Consider the following 20,463-nt stretch of genomic DNA (forward strand, 5'->3'; position numbering starts at 1 on the left):
TTGGGTGACAATTCTAGTAAAATTACAGTAGCTTATACCAGTTCTTGTGGCACCATAGCCATTGTGCATTACTTTTCTAAAACGCTACTTTGAAAAAAGCTTCTTGGTTGTGTAAATGTTCAGTAGATTCTGGATTTGTTATTTGGGCTAACCTGTGAGAATATGTGAGCAGCATATGCCTGGTGAGAATGGGATGGGAAGATCCATATAATGACAGCGTGCTGTGCTGAGACTGACACTGATAGCGCCATTCTGCAGAATTATAATAGGATGCTCAGAGCACCATAGTTTCCTGTCCAGTTCCAAAATCTCTCTATACTGTACTGAAAAGCACAACCTATATATGTTGCACATATACCGAATTCCTACTGCCCTGTGGAGGGCAGCTGTTTTGTTTTTGTTTTCCAAAAGTGAAACCTAACATGTTACTACAGTGGTACCTTGAGTTACAGATGCTTCAGATTACAGACTCCGCTAACCCAGAAATAGTGCTTCAGGTTAAGAACTTTGCTTCAGGATAAGAACAGAAATAGTGCTCCGGCGGTGCGGCAGCAGCAGGAGGCCCCATTAGCTAAAGTAGTGCTTCAGGTTAAGAACAGTTTCAGGTTAAGTAGGGACCTCCGGAACGAATTAAGTACTTAACCTGAGGTACCACTGTACTTTAAAATATTTCACAACAGGCTACCCATTCTTAGCTAACTGGTTGTAGCAGACAAGGGATCTGATTGACCCCACATCCTTGCATTTGTAAACACAGTAATAATTATGGAAAGTGCAGGCTGACACCATAGAGTAGACTACACAAACAGAGCCTGCATGATATGTTAGGAATCTTCAGTTCTAATGTTTTATGTTGAAACAGAAAAACAGAAACATGTTTATTTTGCCAGAGCTCCCCCAGCCTCTTGGCCCTGTTTACATTATTATTGCGGTTTGATTATGAAAAGGTCATGGGGGGGGGGCTGGTTCAGTCCAATTTTTTGTGTTGAATAAATCCTTGATGGTTTTATTGCTATACTGAACCTCCTTTGCAGTTCAGATGAGTTTGTCTCTCCAGGAAACTGTATGCTCTTAACAGCATTAGAAATGCTGCAAACTGATCCCTGGGGTTTCACAATAAATTTTGCTTGTTTGCATTGTTGCTGGTCTTTGGCTTCGCGTGCAGGCAACCAAAGTACAATTCATCTTCAGTCATAAGCTACATAGAATTCCAAGGCACGGACAATCAGATTTCTTCTCTAGCTGATTGAAAAACATGATAAAATGATCTAATACACTATATTTGAAGGATGCTTTGGGGAAGAGCAGAGGAGGAGGAGGAAGAGCAATAGAGTACATTGTCAGTAGTGAAACTTGTTCAGAATGGAATATTGAAGGAAATGCTTCCATGATATGAAATACAAACCTATGTTTTATGTGAGGGACATACAATCCATTCTGCGTCCCAACATTTCCCCTGTGGTGCCATTCATGTGCACCACATAGAGTACTTACAGATGTATACCAAAACCTTTGAGACTTTGTGCCATGCATTTTTTTCCACCTTTGATTCATGGTGTTGGAAAAGCAGGAAGAAATGTTTATTCATCACTCAGAATTCTGAAACCTGGGCTCATCCAATGAAATAACCAGGGCATCTGTGGATTCAGGACAGACAAAATGAAGCAATTTCTTCAGAAAAATTCCTACATTGCTCCCTAGTTGTGATCCTGAAGCACACTGGGAGACAGGGAGGAAGGTCAGATGATGCTGCAAACGGAGAGACTGCCTTAAATAGGGATCAAGCCCTGCCCGCCTCTTCAGATCACCTTCAGAATGAACCAATCAGAGCCAAGGATTTTCCCATTCTTGCCTCTCTTGCCCAACTGGCTCACAGATGTGTCCAGCCTTTTAGGCACCATTTAGGCCTTTTGGCTGAATGTTCTTACGACTGATTGAACTGTTATAGGTGCTGTGTGGCTTCCACTTCATAGTGGGCAGAGAGAATGGAAGGATGCTATTTAAGCCCCTTACCATATTGAACCTTATTAATTGCAAGGAGACTGAAGAGTGGCAAACATGTTGCAACAGAAGCAGCATGGTTCTGCTAGATAAATAGGTTATCAATAGGTTTTTAACTGAAGAAGAACTTTTGTTGAGTTTGAAATGGATTAGGAGTTTGTGACTGAACAGATCTTGGATACAACCACAGAATCAAAGCCTTATGCTATCTTTTCATTATTCACCCTTGCTAACCATCTCGTTTTGTGTTTTTTTCTTTCGCTAAGAAGAGAGATATAATCTTATTTCTTTAAATGTCAGCTCAGAGATATATATAAAGAAACTGAATGTATAGGACTTTAGAAGCATTGGGTTCAATTCTGCTTCTTATAGAAACCACATATTGCCTGATTTCATTTGTCTCCCTGATCGTTTTTGGCATTTAATGGGCAGCTAACATAATTTTTAGAGCATATTTTTGGAAACAAGTTGTTATGTAGGATTTCAGGAGACATCACTCAACATCAGCTTCTTCAAAGGTGTATACTGTTCACACAGGTGTGAACCGGTACTGTGTATCAGGTACTGGACACACACACACACTTTAAAATATATATGTATACAAAAATTGTATAAATACAAGGAATGTGCAACAGCCACAAGATTCACCTTATATTGGCATCAATAGTGAAGCTGATCTTGTGATGAAAGGCAGTATATTAATGAAAATAATTAAATAACCAACAATACCTTTATTGTCAACCTGTGTACAATGAAATTAAATGAGCCTCCCTCCCCGCCCAAACACTCTCTTATCAAACAACACACTACCTTGCAAGTCAATTTTGCTGTGTTATTTTCCATTCAACAGTCCACGGATAGAAGCTATTTTTTAGCCTGTTGGTACGGCTGAATATACTTCTATATCTCCTGCCCGAGGGTAGAAGATTAAAGAGGTGATGGCCAGGGTGTGAGTCATCTCTGAGAATTTTTCTCGCTCTCCTAAGGCAATGATCCCTTGCGATGTTACCTAGTGGACTCAAGGGACAGCCCATGATCTCATGTGCTGTATTCACAACCCTCTGTAGAGACTTTCTATCTGTGCATGTCAGGCCAGCATACCACACTGTGATACAATATGAAAGGAGACTTTCTATTGTGGTAAAAGGAGTTCATCAGTTGTTGTTTAACTTTATTCTTTCGCAAGACTCTGAGGAAATTGAGTCTTTGTTGGGCCTCTCTGACCACCTGTGTTATGTTGATTTTCCAAGTAAGATCCTCACTAAGGTAAACTCCCAGGGATTTAAAGGAGGAGACTCTCTCCACACAGCCCCCCCCCCATATACAACAGGGCAGGTTCCCCTCTCTTCCTCCAGAAGTCCAACGCCATCTCCTTTGTCTTACTAATACTTGGTAAATAAATAAAACAGTGAATTTGGAATTGCTCTGATTTTTCAGTTTGATTAGTTATTTGGATCTGAAGAACTTCTGTTAAAGCCAAAACCCTGTCCTTCCCACATTTACTATAATGGGGAACCTAAAACTGACTGTAGCTTCTTCACATAAGTGGATGAAATTTGCAGGCAAATTTGCAGCTCCTCCAGAGTGGATTAAGTCTGCCAAATTCCGTTAAGATTCAGCCATGATTTGTGTGTGTGTGTGTGTGTGTGTGCGCGCGCGCGCGCGTAAGTGTAAGGTTTCTGCCAGAATTTGATGCAGTTGTAAGCCTGGTTGCCAATTCTGAGGAGATGAAGCTTGCTGCCTTTCTGAATGTCAGTTAAAGTGAACTAAATGCATGCAGCAAAAGAGGTATGGAAAATCTAAGAAGTTTAAAACATATGGAATAAAAAGTAACAATTAAAGCAGATGTTTGTTGAAAAACAGAAAGGGCTTAGTATGAAAAGGAGCAAATAAATCACAAGAAGCTGTACAGCTGAACATAGGGGGAGAAAAGGCAGAATGTCTCTACTCTCTTAAATTTTGCAAACATCCCTCCTACAAATCACTGTGATTGCAGTGCCCTGGGAATATCATTCACTGTGATTAAAACACAGACCTGTCCATCAAAATGAAATATCCCTCTACTTCTCTCCACTCCACCTCCTCTCCACTAGAGCTTAGTACCTTTTCCTAGTCAGCTAGGTTGGTTAGTTTGTTTTTTGTTTCGTTTTTTGGTGTATGTGTGTTTTAATAAAACAAGATGCATTGTTCACTCTATTTTAAATGGCAAGTTGCTGTGTTCTTTTGGACAACCAAGTCCAGGCATAGTCAAACTCGGCCCTCCAGATGTTCTGGGACTGCAACTCCCATCATCCCTAGCTAACAGGACCAGTGGTCAGGAATGATGGGAATCGTAGTCTCAAAACATCTGGAGAGCCGAGTTTGCCTATGCCTGCCCAAAACCATAGAGTGATTCAGGAAATTAGGTGGTCTTTGATCCACCTTGTGATGCCTTGTGAACCATGCAATCCAACCTGGGACTGTAGAAACCTCACCTGAATCACCCCCAATCACCTCATAATCTAGGCTGAATGCAGAGTCAGTGAACACTTCTGTTCATGCTACCTGAAGTAGATGGCAGTGACACTGAAAAGAGCCAGGATCTTGCAGTCACAGACAATATTTTGTCTCACTGTTCCTCTAATGGTGTGATGGAGAAGCAAGAGCTTCAAGGCACATTCTTCAGTCAGCAGAGTTCCCAGCACAGGGAAGGATGAGACAATATGAGCTACATTGCAGTGGCGTAGCGTGGGTTGTCAGCACCCGGGGCAAGGCAAGTAATTTGTGCCCCCTAACCCATGGATTTGCGCCCCCTAACCCTTGGATTTGCGCCCCCTAACCCATGGATTTGCTTCCCTAACCCTAACCCCCAGATGTTGTGCCCGGTGCGGCCGGCCCCCCCTGCACCCCCCACGCTACGGCACTGCTACAATCTACGCAGAACAGAAAAGATATCCTCTCTCTATGAAAGCAGAGAGCAACCGAACAAAGGAACAAAGGAAACAGGAAACCACTAACGTCACATCCCGTCTCCTATTCCGTGAGACTGCAAGGTCGCTAGAATGTAAACAGAGTCCTGTGACTCCACGCAGCTGCACAGTGATAACAGAAACTAACACACCTTGCCTCCACCTAATGCCTGTCTCACTTCTGACACCACGGGCTGTTCATATGGGGTGTGATATTGGGACTGAATTACTTGTGAACAGTCCAACATGGATAGGTTAATATCATGTGGTCAATTTCCCAAAGGTTAAGGTGTATTTGGGGGAGATGGTAAAGTGTATTTTGGGTGTTACTTCAGTTGTATTTTGCAGTAAGTCTATGATGCTATAAATAAATATGGTATGGTATGGTATACGCTTCTTCCTCCTCCGCATAATGTGTTGGGAAATAATCAGACAAGGTATTTTAATGATTGTCAGGTGCTACTATTGTTTTATGGTGTTTTGTGTTATTTTGGTGGCGTGGTGTTTTTTACTTTATGTATTGTGTTTTATCTACTGGAAGCTGTCTTGTGGAGACATGATCCTAAAAGGTTGCCTAGAAAACTTTTCAATTAAAAAACCCCCTGAAGACTAATCCCATCTGGCCTATTGATAGGCATCATTGTTTAAATACTCAGCGCTGGCTGTATTTTACATTTCCATCACAATAACGGCACAATATTTTATTAGCCTTGTATGAATCATGATAGGCATAGGTGCTAGTAGGACCTCCCCTTCCCCCCCAAAAAAATTAGTTTGTAGCAATATTTCTATTTAGATAATCACATTTCTGAAGTAGCTGTGTACATAGTAAATGGTCCCTGAAGACCTTTAGTCATTCACAGGAATATTCCCTGTAGGGCCCAGTTGCACAGAAATTAATAAAGTCCATACAGCAAGTTCTGTGTCTGGCAAAGATACTGTATTAGTTTGCCATGAATGATTAAAGGCAGTGCTGTCATTAAAAGCCAATTACTGCATTTGGTCTAGCTCTAGGAAGATCTTTCACATGTAAAGCATCCTACTGGGAACTGTTATGTAATGATCATTACCCTTCGCAGCTTTTTGTTCCGAAATTCACAATAAACTTGAAAACATTCATGACACATTAATTGTTATTTCAATCTCTTATTTTTTTGCCCGTCCAAGTAAGCATAGAATTTGCTTGTTTGGGAGCCAGTTTCTGGGGAATTCTGATGTGTTGGACGAAATCCAATCGTCATACCTTTGATGTTTTGTTGCATGTGTGTGTAACAGAATATGCCCCATCGTACCATTTAATTGGCATCTACAGTGAGTAACCCTTTGAAGTAAGCAGCCAAATAGCATAAGCATGCACAAGATAATTAAGTGTTGGAGAGTAAATGTATGTGATCATGACTGCACCCACACTGGTTGACGTTTACCTTTGACTAGTGCTATTACTGTGTCACTACAGGTAGAGGGATGCCTGAATTAGTGTGGCCAGTGGCACATGGCCAAAAAGAGTAATTGCAAGAAAAGAGTACCGAGGAGAACATGGATTTGCACAGTGCAGGGAACTTCTTCAAACAGAGGGTTGTCTTCTGACAGCACTTCAAACAGAGGACACTGTAAAGCAGGACCCTTAGTCACCTTAATTTGAATGCTTATGCAATTATTTTTTAAAAAAATAAATAAATTAAAAAATTAAATAAAAATAAAAAAACAGCAACTCCCTGCAGTTGAAGTATTAGCACATCATGGAGAAACGTTCAAGTTCATCCCCTTGTCTGCTGCACTGCTGTTACAGGGAGTAACTCTAATGGAAGGAGATATTCAAAAATAGCTACCCCCCCCCCAACTTCAGCTTGAAGTGGTAGAACCAGCATTCTGTCCCCTCATTTTGCTGAACACAAGAAGCACGCTTCTGCTTCGCAAATTTATCCCCCCCCCCTGTTTCCATGTGTTCACACTGGGATTTAGTTGATGGTGTGGTTGTGAGCATGGGAATTAATAGGTGTGTTACCCAAAGTACAAAATGTTAACATTTAATGTAATAATTTAAAAGCATGCAAGAAAGTGGTTGTGAAAATTAGGAAAGAATTTTTGATGATGTAGTGATATGATAATTTAAGTACCTCTAAAACGCCATTTTCATGAAGGGCATCTGCTTGGTTTATCACAAGGCTTCAGATACTAAGAGCTTTAATATGAAAAAGTTGAACACTACAGAGTTTGAGGTGGCTTTGTAGGTACGGAAGGGGTGGGGAGATTGATTGCCTTCACAAAAAGAGGAACATTTAAGACACCAGCTGCTCATTATGTTGCTTTATCTATAGATGACAGATTTTTTTTCCCTGGCTGAATTTGATGGCTTCAAACAGATACGTATTTCTATCTCAAATGTGTGAGAAGCAGTTTATCATAGTGTTAAACTTTTCATTGATACGACCAGAAGCAGCGGTTCACAAAAAATATGTAAAAATGCTAGAACTTATTATGTAGAATTTCAAATCACTGCCTAATTATTTATCATAATTACTGAAGCAACACTGAATAAATCAGCTATAAAGGGATGAGTCATGCATGACAGCACATCTAGAACATGCATTTTTAAGAGCTTTGCATCATTGGTTCTCATCTGTATTGAAAATGAGTTTATAGGGATTTATTTTTTCTTCTATTATTAGGTATTTTGACAAGCAAGTTCCCTCTGCTGGCTCCTTTGTTTATTCCCAGTGTTGATTATTGATCTGGTAGATAGAGTATTGAGAAAACCAGCTGTGTTTCACAGGCATAGAGATGTCCTGGGTAACATTATGTGGGTTATTAGAAGTAATTATTAACATGACCATGTGGATCGACAGACCAGGTTATCTGCTGATTGCACACAATGTAGGCACTCCCTCTCATTAGCAATGCAAACTTTACTTAGCGTGCTCTGTAGCTATATCTGTGGTTTGATAGCTTTAAAATCTTAATGTTAATATTCAGCTATGTGAGCTCTGCTCATGTGACATATCTGTGGATATGAACATGCAGATGGGGAGAAATGAAGCTAGGTCCACTGGCCTCATGCATGCTCAGTAAAAATCTGGAGATCATGTTTCCAAATTCTACATATAGGGCCAATGGAAATGATCTTAGCTATAGTTTGTTACAGGGACACGGGTGGCGCTGTGGTCTAAACCACTGAGCCTTGGGCTTGCCAATCAGAAGGTCGGTGGTTTGAATCCCCGTGACGGGGTGAGCTCCCGTTGCTCGGTCCCAGCTCCTGCCAACCTAGCAGTTCGAAAGCACGTCAAAGTGCAAGTAGATAAATAGGTACTGCTCCGGCAGGAAGGTAAACGGTGTTTCCGTGCACTGATCTGGTTTCAACAGAAGCAACTTAGTCATGCTGGCCACATGACCTGGAAAAACTCTGCAGACAAACACCGGCTCCCTCAGACAGTAAAGCGAGATGAGCACCACAACCCCAGAGTTGTTTGCGACTGGACTTAACTGTCAGGAATCTTTTACCTTTACCTTTTATAGTTAGTTACATTTAATGAACAGGGCTGCATAGTTACGTTTTTTCTTGAAGAAGAGACTAAAGACAAGAAATCATCTGATAGATGTTGTAGGTATAATGCTGGAGATACTTTATTGAGATATATGGTATGGACATCCTTTGGGCTGAGGTTGTTGTCCGTATCGATTTTGTACTGGTGAAATCCTTGATATCCATGGATATCCATGTACTTTTAAATTATATTCATGTAGTATGAGATTCTGCCCTCCTCCTGCCTTTAGTGTTTGTAGCCGATGAATGCTTATAGAGAAATTTACAACCCTCAAACGGCTTCAAAATGACCCAGGATTCCTTCCTCTAAACAATGGACGTGTGTCGTTTTGAACTCATTCTATGAGCTTCCTTTGTATGTGGGTCACTCTAGATTTTTCTTTAGATTCAGACAATGGAGAATTACTGGTACTTTGAAGCTGCCCACCCGAGCACTCCTGTCTTTCCTGGTGCAGAAGTGATTGTTGGCCAGAGAAATAATTGACAAATCTGGGGTGTATTTCAGTAAAGCTATGGCTGTGTGACTAAAGTAAAAGGGAGCAGCAAACGTAGAAATTCATGGTTTTCCCCACTCAGATTTGATTTAATCCCCCCCCCACGTTACCTTTTCAAAAATACAAATAAAACTCATACCTCCATAGCACCCTCCAACATTCCTCATGAAAATAGAGACATTTCATTCTAAACCACAGATTATCCCTATTTTCGTGCAGAATGTTGGGAGTGTATCACTATCCATATTTTGAGAGGGGGGTACAGTGGTACCTCGGGTTACATACGTTTCAGGTTGCAGATTCTGCTAACCCAGAAATAGTACCTCGGGTTAAGAACTTTGCTTCAGGATGAGAACAGAAATCGTGCTTTGGCAACATGGTGGCAGCAGGAGGCCCCATTAGCTAAAGTGGTGCTTCAGGTTAAGAACTGTTTCAGGTTAAGAACGGACCCCCGGAATGAATTAAGTACTTAACCTGAGGTACCACTGTATTGTGCTTGAGAATAATGAGTTACATCAGCTCTGCAAATTCATCCAGTGTTGATATTCTACATTTGGGGGTGGGGGGGATCTGAGTCTCTTGGTGTGATGGTTATTTTTATTTAATAAAGAAAATTTGGTGTATGTGTGGCCAGGGTAGGAAGGGGAAGTTGATGTATGTAACGTATGTAACGTAGCAGTAACGTATGGAGTGTGTGTGTGTGAATAAATGCTTTTCCACCCTTGAGAGAAAAATAGGCCAATCCTTGGGGATGGGCTGTTGTTGCTGGTTTAAATTCTTAAATGGGTGTATCCAGGACAAAGCTTCAAAGCCTGTTTTACTCAAAAATAGAAAAAAGAACAAAAGAGAAGAGTGGCTTTTTGACCTTTGCTGAGAGTATTGCTGCAGTTATTATGAGGTATAAATAAATAATCACAACACATACTCTTAGAATACACTGCTTGCTGTTTAACAGTTTAATCTGGAATTTATCCAAGCATGTGCACCTGAACCTTGGTTGCTGTAAATCTTAATTCTCTTTTGACTCCTGACCTCTTCAATCAGAAACTGCATGCCTGATCTTGCAATGAACGTAGCATTGCTAGCCTAGGAGCAATTGAACAAAGACCTACAGTGATGTAACCAGTTCACAACTCATTAAACTTGAGTTGTTTACATGGGTCAAGGTGGGCATTGGAGGGGAGCAAAGCTCTTGCTTTTTGACAGGCAGACATTCGATAAGTTAGGCATACAAAAAACCTGCATAGTGAAAGTGGGAAGGGATTTCCACAATGTCACAAAGAATGTCCTCTCCCAGGCTACCACCCCCCCCCCAAGCTACCTAGTATGGCAAAACTACCAAGAGGCCCCCTCTGCCAATCTTAATATTTCAGAAGGTCTGTAGGGAGGACACCCTCAATTAGATCAGGCATAGGCAACCTCGACCCTCCAGATGTTTCGAGACTGCAGTTCCCATCATCCCTGACCACTGGTCCTGTTAGCTAGGGATCATGGGAGTTGTAGTCCCAAAACATCTGGAGGGCCGAGGTTGCCTATGCCTGATTTACATGGTTGGTTAGAGTGTGGTGCTGGCAACGCCAAAGTTGAAGGTTCGATCCCCGTAAGGGGCAGCTGCATTGCAGGGGGTTGGACTAGATGATTCTCGGGTCCCCTTCCAACTTTGATTCTGTGAGATGGAGGCTAAGTTGTTTAGGGCTTTAAACATTCATTTGAAAATCCTTCATTGGAAACGAGGTACCCCAGAAAGTATTTGGGGTCTTTTGGGGGGGGGGACCAGTTGATGTTTCCAAGTTATCTTCAGTGGCAGACCCATGTGGAGTATAGTGGCTTTTGCCAGTGGAGCAAAATACATGCCACCTTTATTCTATGTTGCAGCGTAGGTGCTTTGTCTCATCTCAAGGATGGCAGACATAGCTATAAGGCTTAGTCTTACTGGCTTTAGGTCAGCAGGCATTTTTGGAAGTTTCCTTGTAGGCAGCTACAAGTAAGTCATAAGGATGACTGGGAACTCTTGGGTATCCTTGGGCCCATAACTTGTGGGTTTAGTTTCTCTTTCACCTTTCTTCTGTTGTAGCAAGTAATATTAAGTAAATGATCCAGTTTAAGCCTACAGCTGTGTTTGTCTTACCTGTGTTGAGACGACAGCCTACCCTGCCACATTTACTCAGGCCAATCCTGTTGGCTCCCTGCTACTCAGATGTAAGCCACATTAAGTTTAATGGAATTTACCCCCACGTAAGTGCATGTAGGCTTCCAACCTTTAAAAAGCACCTAAACGGAACAAACGTGGTGATGGAGGGGATTACAGAATAAAGATACTACTGGCAATTCATAGCATAGCATTCATATATTCCCTTGTGCTTTTCACATGGTTAGAGCCCAAACACCATTTGATGAGACTGAAAAATGGTAACTTGCAGGATTATTTGCATGCTGCACTAAAACCAGGAGGTTATTCCAAAAAAGGGGATTTCAGGATTTCAAATGCAGAGGAAAGGGCTTTGAATAAACATTTAGGGGTTTCACAGGCAGGTTCCTGGAAAAGTTAGAGAAAAGAACAAGGAACTATAATGCCTGCTATCTTTATATACAGATTGTTGAGAATATGTTTCTAAATAATCAATATCAGATTTCTAATATATTCCGCTTTATCTGTCCTGATGGTCCATTTCTTTTACTTTGTTCTTCTGATTCAAGCAGACCATTCATATTCCCTGCCCTTTTTTTCTCAGTTTCTCAGAGTTCACAAATGTGTATGGGTGAGGGTATGTGTGGTCCACTTGCCAGCAGCCCTTTCCTGTAACAAACATTTGGGCACTTACCTAATATTTATTTAAAACTTTATGGGTTGGCAGCCTTCCCCTCCCCCTCCCCACAAAACTACTCTAGGAGAAAATCCTAGAGCCTAATATAATTCTAGTTCACTCACCCTCACTTGCCTGTCTGCCCTGACTTTGTTAGGGACTGGGATTTATGGAGTTATATTTGGAAAAGCAATTCTGACTTGCTGTATCAAACAGCAATTGGCAGAGTACAGATTTCTGCATCTGAACCGGCTTTTCTTAATCACTTTGGCTGCCATCTAAACCTCTTTGCATATAGAACTACAAGCACAAATCATGAGGTTCACATTTTAGAGATACATTTTGTAGCCTGTAGAATCCTAGATCCTTAATAAGAGAAATACACTTTGTGAGTACAGCATAGGACATTTTTGTGTGCTTCGGTTGATATAGGTAAGTCCAGTAGATTTTTCTGTTGGGATGCAGAATGGCATCTTCTGGAACCAGGGGCTTTATTATTATGCCTTTGTTGTGCAGTCAGTCCCGGGTCATAATCAGTACCATAATAATAAATGTTCTCGTGTCCTATTTATAGTGCTTGATCTCAAGAGATGTTTGTTTTTCCTAGAATCCCTTCCATACATAGAAAAGCTAGCTGACTCATATGTTTCATATCTGTGCTTGAAAAATGGTCATGGGTTCTGTTTTAAGAGATCATGAATGAAGAATTTGATTCAATGTGTTGGCATTAAATTCAGATTTAAGGGTGCTTGCAGTTATTGCTACTAGGGCTCAAATAGATACTAGGCCTGTATTCCTTTTTGCCACTGTTTTGAGGTTCACCTGATTTGGGATGGGCATTTCAGGCAAACCCCCAAAAAAGGAGTTAAAGGAACCCAAACTAGGTGGTATGAAGCGATTCCTGTCATTTGGAGTGGGGGCGGGAGACTTACCATAGAGACAACAAGGCTTTCTCTCACCCCCTTGTAATGGTTATATGGGGTTGCTCGTGTGTAAGTTGCTGCCACTCCTGGCTAGGTAGCCTGGTTAAACCTTTCCTGGCTGGACAGCCCTCCACTTCGTGGCTGTTCAGTCGCTAGCAGAATCCGTCAGTGGGCATTTCTTGAACTTCTTCCAGCAAAGAAGTTCTTTGACGCCAAGTCTACACGTACTTTCCCTGCGCGGAAGTCTTCTGTGCAGGGTGGGTGTGGGTAGCGGAGGACCTGTGCTCTCCCCGCTGGTCTCCAGAGAAGAGTCCTGGAGCCCTCTCTCCGATTCCCCCATCCGCCCCCCCTTTATCCCTGGTGTTACGCTGATTTCCTTCCCCAGCTGATGAGTCCCCTCTCTCCCTGCTTGGCCCTTCTCCGGCTTCGCTTGGGAGCCCTGCCTCCACTTCTGGCTCCGATGTCAGTTCCCTGACACCCCCCCCCCCCGGTGTCATGGACTGGCTGAAAGCAGAGGAATGGTAGGAGGCACCAGCTGGTGAATCCCCAAGGAAAAAGAGCTCAGGCAGAGCCCAGGAATTGGTGTTGGGGGTGACAATGAGTGGTCAGATGGAGAACAGGGAGAAGACTGGGAGGTGGTGGTGTAGAAAGCTGAAGAGGTAACAGGGTTTAGTGAGCAGGGAGAGTTTGTGGCAGAGAGAAGTCCGGAAGCGGAAGCAGGAGACGAGGGAGGCCAAGAAGCAGAGATGAGTGAGGCTGGTGAAGAAGCCAGGGTGCCGCCCCTTGGTGCAATGACAAGCCCCCCCACCCCGATCTCCCAGGACCAGAAGAGGTATGAAGAGGGAGCAACAGAGACAGGCACACCAGCGTAGTCTCAGGTTGCTTGGGAAAGACCCAGGGAAGACAGAGACTTAGGTAGCTGTGGGAATGCAGGGACCTTCAGTCTGCACAACTGCCTCATAGGGGCCAGATCTGCTGAGAAGAGTTGCTGTGCTCATTAGGCCTGGCACTCCCTCCAAAATGGCTTGTGCCAATCCACCACCAGCAAATGGAGGTGGAAAATTGGAGGTCTCCATATACAGTCCTCTTATTCAGTTGTTCTGGAGAATTCAGATGACATAACTCCAGATCCACTTCATTCCTGTGTTTCCTCTGTAGTCCTCCCATTTTTTTCCAACTGCCACTTTTGTGGCCATTTTCAACTGCTTAGAAAAGCATAGCCCTATTGTTTTCCCTCTGTGGAGCAGTGTTCTGCAATATGGGTAGCGACATGTGTGGTGATAGTTTCTTCTTCCATGCCTTTCTGCTTTCGTGTTATTTTATTACTGATTCTCTCTATTAGTCTTACAAGGGTCAGCAATTTTTTTTCAGCAGAGGGCCGGTCCACTGTCCCTCATGTGGGGAGCTGGACTATATTTGGGGGGGGGGAGAGAGAGAATGAATTCCTATGCCCCACAAATAATCCAGAGATGCATTTTAAATAAAAGGACACATTCTACTCATAGAAAAACACACTGATTCCCTGACCCAGATTTAGAAGGTGATTGGGCCAGATCCGGCCCCAAGGCCTTAGTTTGCCTACCCATGGTCTTTGAGAACAGAAAGTTTTGAGATTGCTTCATGAAGAAGCAAGGAAAGCATTTGTAGCTGAAATAGGTTGGCCATGTTGCAAAAATAAAGAACTTGTCATTTTTCTTTGCATCTGTGATATATTTATCCTTTTTTGCACTTCAAATAAAATGCAAAATATGTCTCTCATTGCTCAATAATAAATATTTAAACATCAAAAAATCTTAATGATTTAGAAATCTCGTGAAGCAAGCGAGAGCTAAAAGTAACTGCACAATGAGTCCTTGACACAATAATCCATTCTACTACTTGTTCCTTTCTATTTTCCCTTGAGTCTTCTATCTTAATTTGTCTTATAGCATGCTTCTTTCACCATATTCTTCCCACTTGAGAGTTACTGCAGACACACTAAAAAGAGCCAAGAAGGAGAAATGATCCCACTTTCTGTGCCAGAAAAACACAATATATGTGAAAGTTGAAGTGAGTTTCTTTAACGCTGAAGCAAGGGAGGAAACATTCAGATCTTGTGTAGTAACTAACTAAAGTTAAGAAAGAACAGTCTGACATGTCAGAATGTTCAGCACATTTCTTTCAGATCCATCAATTTCTTGCAGTGCGATTTTCCAAATTTGTGTCCGGTGTGCCCTTCAGAGCTCTTTGTTTCATTTACACCCAATTTTTATTTTTTGCTTAAAATAAAATAAAATTGCTACATCTATACTGTACAGATAGAAAGAAAGTGGTATCTTGGGCTGCAATCCTGTGCACACTTATTTGGAAGGAAAGCCCCATTGAACTCCGTGATACTTACTTTTAAGAAGACTTACAAGGGTTGTACTGCTAATGTTTAAAAAGAAAATAAGACTTTGGGTTGTATCCAGTGGGAGTCATACTCAGCATAGATGAACTTGAATTAATGGACATGGCTAATGTAAGTCTGTTAATTTCAGTGGGTCTACTCTGTGTAAAGCTTGGTTGGATACGATCCATTGGCAGTGTGTAAATTCCATTAAGCATTGTTAGCAGAATTGGCAGACTTCCAAGAGAATAGAAAAGCTTTTATTTCTCCTCCTTTTGTTGCAGATGGACCCAATTCAAAAAGCTGTAATAAATCATACGTTTGGGGTTCCTCTTCCTCACAGAAGAAAGCAAATCATATCGTGCAACATTTGCCAGTTGAGATTTAATTCGGATGTAAGTAGATAATTTATATCTTCTTAAAAATATGTATGCATGAGATAATGGGTTTGGGTTTTTGCTTTGCTTTGCTTTTTTGGCAATGGAACCTGTATGATATTATTTCACATTTGCCTCATGGTTATGGAGCAATAATGTATATGATTACTTGATACTCATCGGCTCAGCTTTTCTCTTTCGGTTCTCCTTTCTGCAATTTCAGTTCTACAGCTTGAATTATATATAGCTATAGATAAAGTTATATGGAAGCCTGCTGATCATGGAGGGAAAGAAAGAGCAGATAGGTGCCTAGGCCGACTGGAAGAAAACAAACCACAGTGCCTGGTAAACTTCTCTTCAGCTGCACAGGCAAATGTGGTAGGGGAAAAAGGCTTGGGGAAGAGCTGGACATGGTTTGAGGGGCCGGTGGCTTGCCACTCGGATGTAACATTCCCAATATTTTCTCATGTGTGGAATACATTGGCATATTTTAGGGTTGCCATATGTCCTCTTTTTCCAGGACACACCCTCTTTTTCATGGGAAGAGTCATCATAGCGATCCATTGTTAGAAGTCAGCAAATGTGTCCTCTTTTTTGCTCTTCAGAATATGCCAACCTTATTTTCTTGCTTTTCTACAAAGTCTGGTATATATTGGCAACTGAAAAATATAGTGGTACCTCTGGTTACGGATGGGATCCATTCCGGAGACCTGGCCATATCCTGAAAAGTCCATAACTGGAGGCACCCTTCTGCGCATGCGCGCAGCATGCAGATCGCTTCTGTGCACGCACACGTGCCATGTTTGCCATGTTTGCAAGTTTACGTATCCAGAGGGATATGTAACCCGTGGTACCACTGTAATGAAAAGGGGGGGGGAATACTAGGACGTTGTTCATGTTAATATTCTCAGTGAATATCTGACGTTTCTATCAATATAACACAGAAAGTGTATAGAACATCAGAACATCTTGATATTCTGCCTTAGGAAGCCTAATCAAATAATGGACAATGCCCTGCATTTATACAGAACACATAACTAATTTGAGAACATCCTAATACATTTTTGCACAGTTGGATATGCGATGGCTTCTGCTTTTATAGGCATGTGCTGCAAATTTTGAAACATTACCATATTTTTCCTAAGACATAATTTTAGAAGCTGGTAATAGCACTTGAACTCAGTCTGAAACTGGATGGCCCTAATGTTGTGCTGTAAAAACTATTTGAATACTTTAGCTCAGTTCATTCCCCCCCCCCCCCCCCGCATCTAGAGCCAGGCAAAAAGTTCTCAGTTGAGAATGTTTGGCCAAATTGTGGATGGGGTGGGCTGATGGCAAGAGGTACATAAAAGTGAGTCGGAAAGGGCTGGGCGATGGGCTCTGCAGAGTAGTGAATGCTTCCCTCGGTCAGGGAGTCCTCCCAGCCCTGCTAAAAGAGGTGGTCATTAAACCGCTTCTTAAAAAAAACATCTCTGGACCTGGCCGATACAGCCAACTATCGCCCAATCTCAAATCTTCCATTCTTGGGCAAAGTGATTGAATGAGTGGTTGCTGAACAACTCCAGGCTTGCCTGGAGGATGGGGACCATTTGATCCCTTCTAGTTGGGGTTCAGGCCTCATCATGGGACTGAAACTGCCTTGGTCGCACTGGTTGATGATCTCTGGCAAGCTAGGGACAAGGGTGAAAGCTGTTTCCTAGTTCTGCTGGATCCCTCAGTGGCTTTTGCTGCCATCAATCATGACATCCTTCCGCACCGTTTAGAGGAGCTGGGGGCACTGTTATACAGTGGTTCCACTCCTTTCTCCTTGGCCGTGTCCAGAAAGTGGTGTTGGGGGATGAATGTTCAGACCCCTGGGCTCTCACTTGTGCGGTGCCTCAGGGTTCCGTCCTCTCCCCCATGCTTTTTAATATGTATATGAAGCCACTGGGAGAGATCATCAGAGAGTTTGGGCTGGGTGTTCATCAGTATGCAGATGATACCCAGCTCTACCTCTCTTTTAAATCAGAACCAGTGAAGGTCGTGAAGGTCCTGTGTAAATGCCTGGAGGCAGTTGGAGGATGGATGTCGGCTAATGGATTGAGGTTGAATCCTGACAAGACAGAAGTACTATTTTTGGGAGACAGGGGGCGGGCAGGTGTGGGGGACTCCCTGGTCCTGAGTGGGGCAACTGTGCCCCTGAAAGACCAGGTGCGTAGCCTGGGAGTCATTTTGGACTCACAGCTGTCCATGGAGGCACAGGTCAATTCTGTGTCCAGGGCAGCTATCTACCAGCTCCATCTGGTACACAGGCTGAGACCCTACCTGCCCGCAGACTGTCTCGCCAGAGTGGCACATGCTCTGGTTATCTTCCACTTGGACTACTGCAATGCGCTCTACGTGGGGCTACCTTTGAAGGTGACCCGGAAACTGCAACTAATCCAGAATGCGGCAGCTAGACTGGTGACTGGGAGCAGCCACCCAGACCACATAACAGGCACAATTCAAATTGTTGGTTCTGACCTTTAAAGTCCTAAATGGCCTCAGCCCAGTATACCTGAAGGAGCGTCTCCACCCCCATTGTTCTGCCCTGACACAGTGCCGTGGGCCTTCTGGCAGTTTCCTCACTGTGAGAAGTGAGCTTACAGGGAAACAGGCAGAGGGCCTTCTCAGTAGAGGTGCCCATCCTGTGAAACCACCTCCCAGCCAGATGGGCAGTGTATATATATAAATCTACGAAAGCATATATATATATATATATATATATATATATATATATATATATATATATATATATATATATATATGTATATGTATGTGTGTGTGTGTATAATGGTTTGTTTATACTCCTCATTATTAAAATAGCAATATTATTGACACAGGTCCACAGCTTCATTTAGTCATCATTTATCTTAGTATTTCTTCAGTGAGTTGGCCAGCAATATTTACCTGTGATACAGTTTCAGGTCATCTGAAGCATAGGAAGTCTGCAGCTACCGCTGTCCTTACTAAACAGATTCTCTGGTTTTAAACTGAGAACAATTATTGATGTACCTGAACAAACTACAAGATGCCGTCACATAAAAACTACCCTAAACTGTGGAGTATTGATGTGCTGTGACTCATCTGGCCTTTCCTGTCTATGCCACAGTGCACCCTTTTGTACCCCCAAAGGGTACAAAATTGTGATGACACAAAGGAAATTACTGGATTCACGATGTGAGTATTCTGTACATAATGACTTGCAGTGCAGAGCAGCCTGCTTATGACCAATCCCACAGTTCAGCTAGCTTGTGTACGGTGGACATACTGTAAGTTGTATGAATCAATTTCGGAGCAAAAATCTACGGTGCTGAATTTTCGCTGCTGACGATATTTACTTGGAATAGTGTTTCAGGTTCTCAGAGCTCATATTAATTGCTGAAAAAGTGCAATTTGGAAACTGAACTAAATACCAATGTTAAGCTATGCTTATCTTGAGCTAAGTGCATTTTTATTCACATTGAAACAATATTTATAAAGGTATGTCACTTTGGATTAAGCTTCTGTTTTGATATGAATTGAAAATGAAGCATTTAAAGGTCTAAAATTGCCATCAGGGACTCACTGCTTCTGCAGATGAAATCCAAAAAGGCAGTTTCAAATGAGTCCCCTGCAGCTCTCAGAAATATGCTTTTTTCCCCCTGCAAGAACAAACATACAGGTGTATTCATAGTATTGACCTGCACTCTTGATAGATAGAGCTTTGAAAAAATGAGTTTTGAGTGAAATGACTTACAAATCTTGTTCTGGTGGGTTTCTGCAGGTTTAAGTGTGTAGTTGGTGGGGACACTGCTGCATAAATAGGTTGCATTTGTACTGAAGCACATTGTTAAAAGCATAAAACGCCTTCTTGTATGCCTTATAAAGAAGTCTTTAGGGATATTCTGAGAATAGGATTTCTCCTTTCTCCAGCGCTGCTTATTTTCTCTGCATCAGTGGTCTTGTCATGATAATCAACTTTTTTTGTCCCAACCATCAATCACTCTTGATTACAGCTGGGTAGAAGTTCTGTACTGTTGATCAGCTCATCAGTGTGCATAATGTTATACCTGGAGACTAGCGAAAATCATCCCTCAGTGGGAACTCACTTCACAGCTTTTGTCAAAAGTACTTTCATCTATCTATCACTCCCCTTGCACTTGTCACTTTTCTCTTTGATTGTAGGTCTTGTGAATTCAGATTACTCTTAGTTAGATGGATTTGAATACTGAAATGTCATCCTGGGTTGCAATATGTTTCATTTCACTGTACAAATATCACAGCAATTATTAATACATGAATTACAAATTAAAAGATGACACTGTGCTTTTGCTCAAGGGAAGGAGCAATCTTCACTAATATTTAAGAGTTGACTCAGGGATGTGGTTTAATTTGGTTAAGGTAACACTTTATAATCAATGTTCACTATAAATAACTAGGTAACTGCTAGCAGGGCAGAGGTTTAATTCAGGGGACGCTAACCTTTTTGGGCCAGCAGGCACATTTCAGCTTGAGAAACTGTTATGGGTGTCACACACACACACAGCAACCAAGCACATATCATAACCCATTCTATTGGCTACAATGGAATGCTTCTTTCAAGCCGAAATTCACTGGTTCGGGGAGGCAGGGGATTCCGTGGGCACCATCAAAGATCTGTGTTGGTGTATGGGTGCCCGTGGGCATCATGTTGCTGATCCTTGCTTTAATTTCTTAACAACGCAATCCTCCACATGTCTGCCCTGAAGCACACTTATTGAATCAAATGGAACTTTTTCCCAGGTAAGTGTTATAGGATGGCAGTGTAAGTGACTAAAGAGTAAATTAATTTCTTTAAATAAATTATGAGCCTACTGTTACTGAAAAATGTGGCAACGCTGGTGCTGCTACAGGTTCATTTGCACAGGCAAGATGTAGGGAGTATTACTCCTCTTAAATACGGTTTTGGCAGCAAATACATGTGACAGGACTTAGAGACAGCTAGCTAATGCCTGCACGATTGCACGT

At 42.2% G+C, this 20,463-nt stretch overlaps 1 protein-coding gene and 1 long non-coding RNA gene across 21 annotated transcripts in view; one reads left to right on the forward strand and one right to left on the reverse strand.

Annotated features, from left to right (window-relative positions):
* ZNF385D (zinc finger protein 385D) overlaps positions 1 to 20,463 on the forward strand; it is a 549,735-nt gene that overhangs the window by 446,241 nt on the left and 83,031 nt on the right. For 11 of the 13 annotated variants that reach the window (XM_081883280.1, XM_081883288.1, XM_081883287.1 and 8 more), the window contains one exon: positions 15,364 to 15,474. The exons of the other annotated variants lie outside the window; for them this stretch is intronic. In XM_081883280.1, coding sequence (XP_081739406.1) covers positions 15,364 to 15,474 — 111 coding nt within the window. The remainder of the gene's footprint in view (positions 1 to 15,363; positions 15,475 to 20,463) is intronic. 13 annotated transcript variants of the gene reach the window in all.
* The window catches only part of LOC309353844, a 133,795-nt gene that overhangs the window by 17,870 nt on the left and 95,462 nt on the right, over positions 1 to 20,463 (reverse strand). The window contains exon 3 of one of the 8 annotated variants that reach the window (XR_014162066.1): positions 1,495 to 1,637. The exons of the other annotated variants lie outside the window; for them this stretch is intronic. This is a non-coding gene — a long non-coding RNA (uncharacterized lncRNA). The remainder of the gene's footprint in view (positions 1 to 1,494; positions 1,638 to 20,463) is intronic. 8 annotated transcript variants of the gene reach the window in all.

The sequence above is a fragment of the Podarcis melisellensis genome (assembly GCF_964234715.1).
Source record: "Podarcis melisellensis genome assembly, chromosome: 12".
Classification (NCBI taxonomy): domain Eukaryota; kingdom Metazoa; phylum Chordata; class Lepidosauria; order Squamata; family Lacertidae; genus Podarcis; species Podarcis melisellensis.